This window comes from Cotesia glomerata, linkage group LG9, assembly GCF_020080835.1.
Source record: "Cotesia glomerata isolate CgM1 linkage group LG9, MPM_Cglom_v2.3, whole genome shotgun sequence".
In the NCBI taxonomy this organism is placed as follows: domain Eukaryota; kingdom Metazoa; phylum Arthropoda; class Insecta; order Hymenoptera; family Braconidae; genus Cotesia; species Cotesia glomerata.
The window spans coordinates 11,872,153-11,888,434 of NC_058166.1; the positions used below are offsets into that span (position 1 = coordinate 11,872,153).

A 16,282-nucleotide genomic window follows, 5' to 3' on the forward strand; every position below is an offset into this window, starting at 1 on the left:
GCTTTTTTATTTACTGCCCATGGTGTGTATACTATTTTTCTCCGCGACGGAGGCGGAAAGCGGCAACTTCGTTTAGCGCAGTGGGACTTTTTCTAACTTCTCATTAACGAAATTTAAAATTTTGAACTTCTGGTTATGCAAATTGAAAACCTCTGAAAATTAACTCTTATGACTTCAGAACTTCAATATTTGATGAAAGTTTCATTTTTGAAAATCAAACTGAAGTTGATGACTTCTCAAATTTTTGAAAAAAATTCAATTTTCAATTTTTAAAGCGTAAAATAAAATTACTCGAAATGAATTTTTTTTAATACACGCTTATTATGTTCGGAATTTTTTTGTAAAGCCAAAAAGGCTTACATAAAAAAAATGATTTTTGATCATTTCAGTGCATTTTTACATTCCTAACATTTCTAAGGTGATTAAAGAAAAAAAAAATTTTATCTATATTTTATATACTTCTACACACCATTTAATTATTTTAAATATATTTTCAATACTTCAACATAAATTTTTGATACAAATTTCATATATAGGGAATATCAGGACACATTAAGCCAGATTGAAAAATTTTTTACTTAGCCGTAAGTTAGTCGAATAGATAAAAATGTTTAAAAAAATAAAGGCTGTCCGAAGCAGATAAGCCACAGTAAATTACGTTTAACTTTTTGGTTTATTTTGTTCCAGTAGCGTCCGAATGTATTTTTTCCCACTATTTTCCCTTTATTCCAGTTACCCTTAAATCCCCGGAGAGAGAGTTGATCTTGACGTGATTACCTCCGGATTCCTCTGGCGGCGGCCTCTCCGAAACTCCGTAGGTCGTGGTAGTCCGCGTTGAGTACGCCAGTTGGGCTGTAGATGAATCGTCTGGCCGGCAGATTAATGGGTAATACCACCGGCGTACAAACTTTACCAAGTGCGCTGTCAATTTGCGCTGCTGCACATAGGACTGTTTTGAAGGGCTCTGGCTCATTGAATCCGGGTGGGCTGCTGCTTGACACGAGGATTATTCCATCCCAATCCGGAGCAGAGACACTCGCCTCGATCTTAACATTACATGGCATCCATCTGCAATTCAATATTATCCATGATTGATGCTCACTTATCCATAATACCTGTTAGATTACATGACAACTGCTAATGATAATTTATTCCTCGTGATGTACCACGTTTCCCTGATAATTCTATTATTTATCGGATTAATTCATGAGAAGTCCGAAAATAAGAAAATTATGTGTCAAAATTTACACATTTTACTATCAAAATTAAATTGAATCAACAATGATTAAAAAAAAATTCTATTTTAAAATTTTCAATTATTTTACTTAAAAAAGAATCGAGTCAAATCATTAAGTTGTTCAAATTTAACCATATAAAAAGTTTGTACAAGTATTAAAAAAAAAGATATTTAATCAATATACTGCATGTTTATTTACACTGATTGTAAAATTTTTTAATATATAATAAACTTTATTAAAACTCAAAAAATAATTAGTTGTCTTTTATTAATAAATAAATGATTTCCAAATTAATTAGTTTATTAATAATTGCGGCAGGTTGGCCGAGCAGACTAAGTCATTATATCATTAGTTCGTTCGTACATCATGCCGTGAGGCGAGGGTTCGAGCCCCGATGGTTATTAGAGTAGTTCCAATACCAACCATCGGGGGTCGCTCCGGTAGCTGACTTGTACTGGCATGGGTTTTCTCTGTGGTTTCCCCATGTCACTATTCCAACAGCCATTAGAAAGAGGTGAGAAATAGGATAAATGCAGTACAGGAAGCACAACTCGGTCCACAGCCGCAAGAGAAACGCAGTTATTATAAAAAGTTGAGAGTATATGTTGTGGTATTTATGTGCGAAAATCGAAAGATGATTCGAAAGGAATTTGAACGCAGTGAAAATAGAGAGAAGCAGTAATATTGTCATGAAATAATTGTAAAAAGCAGTTCTTACTGTTTTACAAGGTAACAAATCTATCTAGTTTATTAATAATTTATAAATTGTTCTATCAATGTATTCTTCACTGAAAAAAAAAATACTACTAGAGCCATCTATTAGATACCTACTCGTAAATTGTTGATGTAACAATAAGTATTCCGACAGAAGCAATATCGTATAGCTACTGAAGCGATTTTTTAGGTAGATCGAATAGCTACACTGATAAAAAAATTAACTTGACTCAAGAGCCAAAATCTTGCATCAAGAATACCATTTTGAAGAAAATGATTTTCTTGAGTCAAGAGAATAAATTCTGGAGTTAGGAAACTATTCTTAGTCTAAGAAAATTTTCTTGTTTTTGGCTCTTGAGTCGAGTTAATTTTTTTATCAGTATATACTACATTTTTCAGCAGTCTTCTTACAATACCCTCTTACCAGACAAAACATTTCTTTCGTCGCAGAATCAAGTGGTATATTTTGTTGTTTATGTTGATGATTAATTATAAAAAAATGTAAATAATTAATATAATTTTAAGGTTATAAAATGTGCCAACGCGCAAGACTGTACGCGAAATCCAAAACTACAGTGAAGCCTATAGCCCTTAGAGTGATCCTGTATTGCTCTCCGAGCAACCCCGTACAGCTATTTCAGCCATCTAACGTATTCCTGTCAGAGTGATCTAGTTGATGGCTCTAGTAACAATCAAACAGATGACTAAGTGGGGATAGCTACTATAGCAATACTGTATTTCTCTGATAGCGATATTTTTATTTTCATAAATTTCAAATGTTCTATTTACAAAGAACTCGTTTCGTTTAGTGACATCACATATTGGAGCCCCCCATCTCACGGAGTTCTTTAAAAACTCATACTACTGCCAACATTAACTCATAGTAAATATGTATATTTATGAGAAAATTTACATATGGCTGCTGAGAGGTAAAAATTTTAGTAATAATAAGGTAAAAAAACCCCTATTATTGACAGGACCCCCACTATTGACATTCTATTTAATTTTATTATTTCATTATTAAAATTTGTTAATAATCACAATTATTGATATTTCATGACAATCTTACATGTTTTTAAAATCAAAAAATAGTAAAATTTAATTTCAAGATATAAACTATTTACCGCAAAAATATTTCATTTTTTCCAGTAGGCCAAAACTGCTTATACTTATTTGTAATTTCTTAAGAACACGGAGAAAAAAGTATTGCTATTACCACGATACAGTACACGGAGAAAAAAATTTTGCTATAGGAACTCTATAGCAGTTAGTTAGTTGTAAAAAGTTCCAGTAGGTTAACGTTTTCTTATGGTAACAATACCGTTTGGCTCCTGCAACTCTTATCTACATCGTTGAGCTCTGAGAGCTAAACGTTATTTACCTCTCACAACTCTACAGGATCGTTCTGACAAGGGGAGGATACGACCTTGGGGAAACGGATTTGGATAATCTTTGACGCAGTGATAGTACACCATGTGGTTATACTACCTCTGAAATACTAAAGTGCAATACTCAAAAATGGCTGAGAAAAACGCACTCAAAGTTTACTCAGCACTATAATATATTAATAGGTAAATAATTGATACATTAAATTATTCTTTAATAAAATATTTTTTTATTTTCAACTTCATTTCTATAAATTATCTACGGTGTATATCATGAGATATTTGTAATTCATGAATAATTCTTATAACTCTCATATTCATTATAAGTTTAACTGAAAAATATATACCTGCGCCAGACAATAAGAAGGGTCGAATATGGTATGAGGGTACAATAATTCTTGTCCTCGAGTTATTGTAAACTGTACATCGATTCGAGCTCTGTTGGCCCACCGGAAGAATAGTCATGTTGTTGTCCTTGAACCTATGTTAGTCCCACCACTTTTTCAGAAGCTTGACTATAGCAGTTAGTTTCTGAATTTCGACACGAACAGACGTATTTGTGCAGTGAAATTTACTTTAAAAATTGTTTTATAATTTATAAAATGTCATCAAGCGAAGCCAGTTCTTCTCATGGAGATGAAAACACTCCTGATACATCCTTACATAGTGATTTATCGAAGCAACGGCTAAAAGATGGAGTAGTGTATTATGAAGGTTTACTTCTTGAAAGTGATTTAATTGCAAAAACATCTTCTGACACTCTATCTGAAGATGCTATGTTGATTGGTAGAGAATTATATGATAATACGTTAGATATTTTAAATAAAAAGAAGTTCGTAAGCGATCAAGAATTGATTCATGCTCAAGAAGAATGCCCAGACGGAAATTTTGAAGCAGTAGAAGATAATTCAGTTGATGACTATGTTCCAGATGAAAAAAAAAAAACAAAAAATGATGGATTATATTCCTCTGGAATATAAAATTAAAGTTTTAAACATAGCAAAAGCTCACCCTTCATGGAAACTAGAGACATTACAAAAAAATGGATGTAGTCATTTGAAGAGAATGGATCATTTGAAAGTATGGGAAAAAGATGTTGAACATGGTGGAACTAAATTTGATAAATATCATGTGATTGATTCTTGGACGTATGACCGCTTCGTCGAGGCAAGACAAAATTATCAACAAGTGACTACACGAAATTTGCAGCAATGGGCTTTAGCTGCAGCCAGACAGTTTCCTAATCTTCAATTTACAGCGTCCGACCCATGGGTAAAAAAATTTAAACAAAGACACAACATTCGTCAACGCAAAATTATAAAATTTGTAACAGACAAAGAAGTTCACACCATGCCAGAAATTATCGCCTCTGCAGAAATGTTTCGCATTCAAACAAAACAATTGATATCTAACTTCGATAGTGACTTCGTTATTAATACAGATCAAACAGGTATATAAATTTTCTAACGGTAAACTAATTATTTTTTATTCCATTATTAAATTTAATCGAAGTTAATCATTAGATTTTTTAAAATTCATATTTTCAGGATGTCAATACCAATCAATGTTTAATAGGACACTGACGGAAAAAGGAAGCAAAACAGTGTTTGCAAAAGTACAAGACATGACCAAGGTGTCACACTCATATACTGCACAATATAGCATAACATTATCTGGAAAATTACTACCACATGTTTTTATTTGTTTGCAAGAGCCTACAGGTGATTTTGGGCCAAGAATAAAGAAAAACGTAAAAGAATATTTAAAAAAATACAAAAATGTTATTGTCACATCATCAAAATCAGGAAAAATGACAACTACTCTCTATAAAAATTTTCTAGAGAAATGTTTAATGCCATATGTTCAAAAAAATAAATTTCTTTTAATTATTGACTCGTGGACAGGACAAGTGAAGCCAGAATTATATGATGAAATATTTCAGGATGATAAAAAAATGCCTACATGCACATTTAAAGTTATACCTCCAAAATGTACTCCGTTAGTTCAACCATGTGATGTCTATTTCTATAGACAAGTGAAAAATTTTATCAAACGATTGCAAAGTACCGCTGAACTTCTAGACAAGAATTATGAAATTCATTCCCGAGAGGATTGCATAAAAATTCATTCGATTATTCATCACCAATTGTCAGCGTCAATATTTCGAGACATGATGGAATATGCCTGGTTTGCCAGCGGGCTTTGTGACACAAGAAATTTTATTACTAATGTCAATGATGGGTGTTTCTCATTAGACCGTTTAAAAATACCGTGTCATTGTAAAAAAGCAGCATTTATTTGTTGTTCTTGGTGTAGAAAAACTTTTTGTTTTGAATGTTTTTATCATAAGTATCACTCAGGATCATGTAATAATATCTCATAATACGTAATTATAAAATATTGCTTTAATTAATTAAAAAAATGTATAATTTTCCATTTAATTTTCGACTTATTATTTGTTTGTACCACCGCAGATAATTTATAGAAATGAAGTTCAAAATTGAAAAATTTTTTATTAAAGAATAATTTAATGTATCAATTATTTACCTATTAATATATTATAGTGCTGGGTAAACTTTGAGTGCGTTTTTCTCAGCCATTTTTGAGTATTGCACTTTAGTATTTCAGAGGTAGTATACCCACATAGTGTACTACCACTACGTCAAAGATTATCAAAATCGGTTTCCCCAAGGTCGTATCCTCCCCTTGTGAGACTATAACAAATTTTTGGCAGTCTGCTTAATAATTTTTTTTACGATTTAGCATTGATAATTTAATAAATAAATGCGGCAGAATGAATTTACATTGCCAACAATAATTGTATATGACAAATAAGAATAGTATTATAATTATAATAGAATTTATATTACAAATAAAAATATGGTCGTCACAAAATTATCTTATTTTCTTAATTATATAAATAAATATTGGACATAAAATCACTACCGTATATGCACAAGAAAAGATAAATAAACAAAAACAAATTTTATTTTGTGTTAAATGGGGTCTTTTTAATGTATTCCGATAACTTATTACTTATCACAATATATTCAACTAATAAATTAAATTAACAGTCACTGCAAATGAACCTTGAAAAACCATAAATACAAAACTGTTCTAACGAAATTCAATTCGACAAAAAAAAAAAAACCTATTTCCTTAAATAAATAAACTGGAAACTTAATTGTCCTCATATATTTTTAATAATATGGATGAATAACAAAATAATTCTGTTTGTCATTTTAGAAGGTTATGAAATACGTCAGTGCACTCCACTACTGCGCAACATAGAGTGCTCCCAACTATACCGTTTGGCTCTGAGAACAATCCCGTAGAGCTCTGAGAGCTTAACAACATTGAGTTATCAGAACTAAATAACGTTTTGTTACTGTAACTCTACAACGAACAGTAACCTGTCTATAGTTGTGGTAACTCTACAGTTAGGTTACCAGAACGAAATATTTTTTTCCGTGTATAGTGATGATCACGATCCCCGCATGACTATACTTTAGATGCGCATATGCCCAATCTAGAGGATCGTGATTATCACGATCCACATGGATTCGGATATCGAGTGTCTATATTGCTATGGTTTATAGATGATTAGTTGTTTTGAATTAAATATTAATTATATTTTATTGCAGATTATTATTTTTTTGGTATATTATTGTTATTAACATAAATACAAATTCCTTTTGTAGCTTGATTAGTTAAAAATTTTTATTTAGATTATGACAGTCAAGAATTGGGTTAGGTTTAAAAATGTTTAAATAATGAATTACAGTAATACTGTTGGAATTTATCTCATATGATTTTTTTTTATTTTTACAAATATTATTATTATTAGTCTAGAAATTTGTATTATCGAAGTATTCATTTAAAAGAAGCAAATATTTTTATCATAAGAAAAAAATTTTTTAAAGGAATTTTTACTCCTTTATTACTGTACATATTCCATACAATAACATATTTTTGTATAAAACACTATGGGATCAAATCATTTATGCTGAAAAGACTTTTATAAAAACAAAAATTTTATTTATTTAATACAATATATAATGTAAAGTCGTCCCGTCCAGTAAGTCGCCGTCGGGTACTTTCGGGTTTTTCCCCCACTCCCTCCATTTTGCCCCCTCTTAGCTAACCATGCGGGATTTTAGAAACGCCGTCTGCAGTCACGGTGGATCTGATGATTAAAGAGCAAGGACAGTTATTCTTCAATGTAACAGTCGGTAATTTGTGAATCTTAAAAAAGTAATACTTATTCCCACGCATAGATGTCAGTATCAATGATTACTCCGATAATTATTCCGACAAGATGCTGGAGATTATTTTATTTAATTTATATGTTAGTTTATTTAATATTTGTATTCACTAACACCTGATAAATATTATTGTGATAAATAATCAACTTTATTTAATTATTTTGAATACTTGTGACTCCGTTTTCAAATTGAAGAAAAATATAAATTTTGTATTTTTAATTTTTTTTTTTGTAATAGCTATAACTTTTTTAATATTCGACTTTACGGGACGTTTTTTTTTTTTTTTAAATGTAATTTATTAACTACATTACATAAAAATTATTTAAACCTTTTTTTATTGTTTTTTATATTATTTATAAACAGTTCTGAATTAGAGAAAGTTACATAAGTATTTTAAAAAAATTTTTTTCTTATTATACATGAATAAATCCATAGAAATTCGGCCTACTTCATGTGGCATAAAAATAATTACAGAACAATCAATTTTTTATTTAAATTTTTCAGGAAAAAAATACTTATTCCCACGTAAAAAAATACTTAATTATCAAATGGTTGCTAATTTCAACATAAATTTTTTAATTTCATATTTAAAAAACTAATATAAAAACAATCAAGAGCTGAAATTTTCTTTTTAAGTAAATAAAAATCTTAAAATAAAATAAACATTAAAAAAACCATAAAATTATTTTAAGTATCTATTCACTATAATTAGAAAGTTTTTAGACAATGAGACTTGCGTTTATAGATCCTTTAAACATCAGCTGTCATTTATATTAATTACGATTACGATTACAAATTAATAACTTATGATCGGAAATTAATCTAACATATAACTAAGCACTCTTGGTATCGCTACAAATCTGTATAAACTTATTTACATATTTTGTTTGTTTATCTATGTATTTTTTTTTATTTTACAAGAAAAAAAATCCGCCGTGATTAATACAAAAAGAAATGAAAAGCAATCTCCATGATCAAAATCACTCCTACATGGGGGAAGAATTTCGTAAGATCCTATTCGAAAAAATTTCTACATTATAAACAATAGGTTTCAACAAAACTTCGAGTCCATAGAAACTTTTATTTGGCAATGAGAGATTTTCATTGTTAACACCCCCGCAATCCCTTTTAGGGTTAGAATTCGAGAAAATCCATTTTTAGCTCAACTTGACATCATACACGAAGATTCTCACCAAATTTAGAGTCTGTAGAAGCTATATTTTGGAAATTAAGATTTTTTATTGTTAACACCCACCCCCGCGATCCTTATTGGAGGTAATTCGTTGTAAAGTCCGTTCTTAAATAATTTCTATATTATATATAGAAGACTCTTACTAAATTTGGAGTCTGTAGGAGCTATAGCTTGGAAAATAAAAATTTTATTTGTTAACACTCACCCCCACAAACCCCTGTGAGGTAAGCCATCGTAAAATTCGTTTGTATATTATTTCTACATCTCTTTCAGAAAATTCTTACCCAATTTGGAGTCTATGGGAGCTGTAGTTTACAAACGGGAATTTTTTATTGTTAACACCCACCCCCGCGATCCTTATTGAAGGTAATTCTTTGTAAAGTCCGTTCTTAAATAATTTCTATATTATATATAGAAGACTCTTACTAAATTTGGAGCTTATGGGAGCTTAAGCTTAGAAATTTAAAATTTTCATCGTTAACACCCACCCCCGCAATCCATGTTTGAAGTAGGTTGTCATAAAATCCACTCTTAGATCATTTCTGGATCACATATAAATGATTCCAACCAAATTTGGAACCTATAGTAGCTACAGCTTAGAAATTTTTAATTTTCATTGTTAACACCCACCGCCGCAATCCTTATTAGTGATAAGTTATCATAAAATCCGCTCATAGATGATTTCTTCATCACATATAGGAGATTCCTACCAAATTTGGAGTGTGTAGGAGCTATAGTTTAACAACGGGAATTTTTCATTGTTGACGCCCCTGCAACACCCCTTGTGGGTGGAATTTCGTAAAATCCGTTCTTAGCTAACCTCTACTCGGCGAAAGGAATATTCCTACCAAATTTCAAGTCTCTACGCCTTATGGTTCCGGAGATATCATGATGAGTCAACGCATAGGTGGAAATCTCTTATATAAATCTCTTATATACAGGGTGTCCCAAAAGTCACGGACGCCATTGTAGCATCTGATGAAAAAAATAATTCTGAGACGAAAAGCCCTTAGCCATTTTTCAATTAACCGCATAGATAATTAATTATTAATTAAAAATAACGTCTCTTTATTTGTTAGAGAGAGAGAGAGCGCCAATGTCCAGTAAAGTATATGCCAAACAAAGACACAACTGACTGTATGACTAACTAGTTTCTATAGCTAACGTAGTCACACATATTTACTTACACATTCACACGTGCAGGCGTCTTCGTTGAATAATTGATTATCTATGCGTCTGATTAAAAAATGGCTAAGGACTTTTCGTCTCAGAATTATTTTGGTTATCAGATGCTACAATGGCGTCCGTTACTTCTGGGACACTCTGTATATATAGATAATATGCTTTTATTTATAATCGTAGAGTTAAATTAACATTAAACATTTTTTTTTACATAAAAAAATTGTTTTAATTATAATACAAGTTTAATTTATCTTTCATTGAATGATTTTATTTTATTTTAATTAAATAATGTAAACCTAACCAATAATGAATTATTTTTATAAATGAGTGTCAGAATCTAGGCCGACGTCAGTGTCAGAAACTACAACACAAGAAATTTTTAGTGTCAGAAACTAGGTCTTACAACGTTACTGTTTAAAACATTAATTTAAATTATAAACTGATCCCATATCATTCTTTCGCGTTGATAATCTTTTCAAAAAATTCTAAATTTTTTTATGATGCAAAAATCATTCATATACCCCAATTAAATATTGTAATAATTATTGTGTTATAACCTCTGCCGTCACTATTAGAGTGTCAAAAACTGGGCCCTTTACCTTACGCCATCAATCTCTAAACAGCCGAATAGCTTACGTTCTAACTGTCATTTTAATCAAACAGCGCGCTTATGACTAACTACAAGTCTTTCATGTATTTTAATTTATAAGAGTAGAAGGTTATGACGTCGTACGCTACATATTTATTCATAAATTGAGCATTCCCTGCACGTAAAAACCCGCATACGTCCGCCGTAGAACGAAAAATTTTTTAAGCACCATCCCGGATTAAACGAAAAGATTTAAAACGATTCGAAATGCCTCGAAGCGATTAAAAACAATTCAACGTGACACACATATAGATATACATTTTGCATGGGTTGAATCGTTTCAAATCTTTTTTTTTAATAAGGAATGGACAAGCCACGCGCAAATACGGTCGAGATGATAATTATTTGCAGCAGGGATATGAAACCTCGGTCTAACGACCTATCGGGTATCAGCCTTATACTATTCCTGCTGAAAATATTTATCACCTCGACTGTATTTGCAAGTGGCTCACCCGAGGTACATAAATAATTAATACTTTTTTGGTCCAATGAGCTACACCTTTGTAGGACTCCATGCTCAACTTGGTGAAAAATTGTGTGTCGTAGACGTGTACCGATAGATTTGATTTCTTCGCGAGCAACTGAAGATATATGTTTATCACCTTGAGGAATAAAATTTAAAAATATTTTTTAAATTAAAAATTATGCCAGAAACAGTGCAAGGAATCAAATCTCTGTCGCATACACGCTGTCCCTAGACTCACTCTCACGCTTCCTACGATTTCTGTCGCATACACGCTATCCCTAGACTCACTTTCACGCTTCCTACGAACGGAAAAAGGAATGAATGGGAGCTCCAGAAATCGAATAAAATTTTTAACTCGGCACCCATCAGAGAACCAAATATTTAAATAAACTGCAATGGTGAATTATATATCCATAAATAAAGCCAAAACTGTAGGCCCTGAATAAAAAAATTAGGAAAACGGTTGACCCGAAAGGCCATCCCTGCAACTTCCCGCTACCTCCATACCTAAGTGCTCAACAATTCACTTATTTTTTAAGCTTTTCGAAGTCAAAAATATAATTTTCGTATAAATTTGAGCTCTCCGACCTCAAGTAAATCGTAAAATTTATTCATCTTCATTCATTCATTCATCTTCATTCATTTTCACTCATCTTCACTCTGATTGTTTGAGAAGATTATTACGATGTAATAATGCTGTATATCAAATACCTCAATACGATTTTCAAAGGAGAATATCCGTCATGAAGTATTTCTTAAAATAATTTCATCCGTTCTGTAAAAAAAATTTTTTTTTAAGTAAACAGAAATTTATAAAAATCAACAAGAATCAAATTCATATATGACTTATTTCATGATGAATCAACCACTTTTGAAACTGACTTCTTTCAATTTCACCGACGATTTACAATTTTTTTCAGCCTCCCAAAAGCGTTTTCTTCGAATTTTTTTTAATTCGAATTTTACTACCAAATCTAAGAGAGGTAATCGATTTAAAAATCACTCTTTTTTTTTACTTAATTATTCAAAAAATTTACCTATCTAGCAGTTGTATTTTTTTGTTTGCTTTCAAATGCATTTGACTGAAAAAAATATTTCAGAAGCCAGTTTCGATGAAATTTTTTGGTTGTTTGACAAGAAAATTGTCTTTGTCTGAAAATCCATCATTTAAAATTTTTTTCCTGAAAAATTTAAATAAAAAATTGATTGTTCTGTAATTATTTTTATGCCGCATGAAGTAGGCCGAATTTCTATGGATTTATTCATGTATAATAAGAAAAAAAATTTTTTTAAATACTTATGTAACTTTCTCTAATTCAGAACTGTTTATAAATAATATAAAAAACAATGAAAAAAGGTTTAAATAATTTTTATGTAATGTAGTTAATAAATTACATTTAAAAAAAAAAAAAACGTCCCGTAAAGTCGAATATTAAAAAAGTTATAGCTATTACAAAAAAAAAAATTAAAAATACAAAATTTATATTTTTCTTCAATTTGAAAACGGAGTCACAAGTATTCAAAATAATTAAATAAAGTTGATTATTTATCACAATAATATTTATCAGGTGTTAGTGAATACAAATATTAAATAAACTAACATATAAATTAAATAAAATAATCTCCAGCATCTTGTCGGAATAATTATCGGAGTAATCATTGATACTGACATCTATGCGTGGGAATAAGTATTACTTTTTTAAGATTCACAAATTACCGACTGTTACATTGAAGAATAACTGTCCTTGCTCTTTAATCATCAGATCCACCGTGACTGCAGACGGCGTTTCTAAAATCCCGCATGGTTAGCTAAGAGGGGGCAAAATGGAGGGAGTGGGGGAAAAACCCGAAAGTACCCGACGGCGACTTACTGGACGGGACGACTTTACATTGTTTTTCCTTATCAACGCAGTAGAATTATATACAAAAACCACGGACACAGCATTAACACAGTTAACATAGGAAGATTTATTTCTTTACTAGCCTTCAAAAATCGACTCAAGTTTTTCAAGATTTCACTCGAGTAATTATCAACAACCCAATCATCTATATCGCTATTATTATTAATTCACTAATTTATGTAATTATCACTATTTCATCAACAAAATTGCAAACAAATCCACTCGTAAGTTTCAGACTTGGTTATGCGTGGTAGCGCTGAAGGCGTCGTGGATCGTGATAATCACGATCCGTTTCGCCGTAGTAAGGAAACGTTTCTTTATAATCACAATACGTTTTTACATATTTACATACCACGGCAAGTGAATATAAGAATCCGAAGTATTGAGTATATCAGGTTATAATATTGTGAAAATGACAATACTGTTTTGAGTTAATCACAATACTACGTTCAAGATCCACTGGATGGCTACAATAGCAATACTTTTTTCTCCGTGAATATTGTTAAGAAAGACCTTATTTTCAAATCTAGATTTCTCAATGTTTTTTTTATGCAATTGCATTGTTTAAAATTATTTTAGATCATTTATAGTCTAAATAACCATGTAATCATTTATTTATACTTTATAGAGTTAAAATTAATTTTAAAATAGCGGATGTAAATGATGGGGACACAAAAATTAACTTGCGTCAACTAACGACATAGACTATAAGGTAACCTAACCCCCTCAACATACATATCAACGTATTAATGTTTACTTAATGTCTTGTGATTTTATAAGAGTCAAAGTATTTGAGACTACAAAAAATTGCTAAAAAAAAAAAACCTGGTAAAAAATATAGAAAAGCTAGGTCTAAAACGAATTTTAAAATAATAAAAATTATTTATAGGTTTACATTAGATAGTAAAAATGATTGTTATTAATATAAATTTAACTGTAATGAAAAACCTGTCAATAATAGAGTCGATGGTATGTCAATAATCGGCTCTATGAATTTTTATGCTGTCAATAATACATACATTCGACCTGTTGGTTTTAAGTTGATATAGTCATTATTAAAGTTATTGCGATTAAAAGTTAATCAATTAAATTAGATAAGTAAAAACAATGATTAAGGTGTCCTATAAAAAAAAAAGTTGATAATATTGATTTGAAACACGATAGAAAAATTCAAATATTCATAATCACTCTTATAATGTCAATAATGGGTGCTTTTACCTTACTAGCCTGAGAAAAGAAATTACAAAAAAAAACTGAGAAATTCGATAATCATTTCCAATAGCTTCTCTGTAATAATATAACGAATGAAATACAAAAAAATCAAGAAAAATAACTGTTAACATTGAAAATTATCGTTTTTACAGCCCCGAATAGCTGAAAAAATTGAACGCAAAATTTACGAAAAAATAAATAAAAAAAACCAATTTCAAGTAATATTGTTCAGTTGATTAAAAAAAAAATGAACTATTTTTAATTATTAATTTTTTTTTTTTATTAATAATTCAGTTACAATATTTCTTTTAATCATCGAATATTCATTGAATACACATGCACTGTTAGAAATTCAATCCAACTTTTTTATTCTATTATATTTATTTATTATTTTTTATCCAACGGGATAAAATAATTTTTAACGACGCACATGACAATAGATTGCCAACAGAAAAAAACCGCGTTCGTTTGATATATTAGTGATGAGTACGTGCATAAGTGATGAAAAAATAACTAAATAAAAGAATTTTTAAACCCAGTGTCCGTATGAAGTAGAGTAATATTTATTTAGAAAAAAAAAAAAAAAAAAAAAAAAAAAAAAAATTAAGTAATTGAATAAAGCTATCGTCGCGTTTCACAATACCTTTTTTTTTTTTTTTTAATTATATTTTATGTCCGAACAAATACGAAAGCAATTATCTGCCACATGTGATGGCTTAATTTGTAGATAGATATTTAAAAAAAAATAAAAAAATAGAAATTTCGGTATAAAATGTCGAATTGCGAGTGAAATTTAACAAACCAGTTTGTGATTTATGGTTAATCTTACAATCAATCAGGATTCAGAACTAATGGGCTTGTGAAAAAAAGGTCATGTTCGTTTTAGTGTCAAGTCTTATGCCAAAACACTCACGTCACTGGCAGTGGCATCAGAGCATCAAGCCAGAGATTTTATACCTTGAGAGCTTTTCCGACTTTTTATTTTTCTTTCTTCGCTCCTTGCTCTGACGTCTCTTATATAAGATATGGAAAGAGATAAAGAAAAGGTTCTAGCCCTCTGTGGATACCGGGATATGTTTGGCGATCACGTAACTATAATCTCTATCTTTGAAAAGAGTAAAAAAAACGAATGCTGTGAAGAAAGAAAAAGTTGAGCACTTACTGTGGATCCACCGACATCTTGATAAATTGGATGGCTACTTATTTTTTTTAATTATTTTCTTGATTCGCGTTGCTCCAATTATTTATTTTTACGCTTCTCTTATTTCTCATTCAATTATCAAAATTATTCTTAATGAGCGTATTGAAAGATTTTAATATTTATGCGCATTAGTTTCGTTGCCAAGCAACAGAATAAATACAAATATTTTTTGTTATTGAATGTACATGAATACTGCAGTTTTAAAGTTCTATTATTTCGTAGAAATTTATTATTTTATTGTATTTTCTATACTTCACAATTCATAAATAAATTATGAAAATATATTTAATAACTCATTTAACTTGTCGTATGCATATAATTGCATACGGCAAGTTATATGCAATAATATGCATAAATAATATTAATATTATTTTAAAATATTTTTGTATTTTATTTTGAAATAAAAATGATATATTAGTAGAAAATTAAAACATTGAAGCTAGTTTATTAATTTCAACAATTCATATTGACTAATTAACACTCAATATCGTCAATTAACCCACAACACATAGTCGAGTGCATTGTGTGCTTGCGAATTCGCATCTAAGCTCCTAGTGGACTCACTTAGCGTAAGCGCATGTGGAATAAACGCTATCCTTAAATGATGAAGAATAGATTGCTTATCGATTATAAAAGATACTTATGTATTGAAATAGCTTCGTTGTGGTTATACACAATAAGAAATTCTTCGTCATTGTGTCAAGTCAGTGACAGTTTTTAAATTTTACTTTAACACAGAGCTACGTATTAATTTTAACACAGTGAAAAAAACAGTATTTTTCCACTCACAATATTTATGATGCTGAAAAAAAAAAAAAAAGTTGATAATACTCTATTAACAATACGTGGTATTTGCTCAGCATTATACATATACTGC

General features: G+C 30.1%; 1 protein-coding gene across 2 annotated transcripts in view; it reads right to left on the minus strand.

The window, feature by feature from the left end:
* The window catches only part of LOC123271846 (putative aminopeptidase W07G4.4), a 155,721-nt gene that overhangs the window by 127,983 nt on the left and 11,456 nt on the right, over window positions 1-16,282 (minus strand). The window contains exons 1-2 of one of the 2 annotated variants that reach the window (XM_044738342.1): window positions 15,367-15,499; window positions 778-1,068 (exon numbers count right to left, since the gene is read on the minus strand). In XM_044738342.1, the coding sequence (XP_044594277.1) occupies window positions 778-1,068; window positions 15,367-15,383 (308 nt within the window). In that variant the 5' untranslated portion in view covers window positions 15,384-15,499. Of the gene's footprint in view, window positions 1-777; window positions 1,069-15,366; window positions 15,500-16,282 lie in introns of those variants that run through there. The other variant, XM_044738343.1, reaches the window with a different exon arrangement.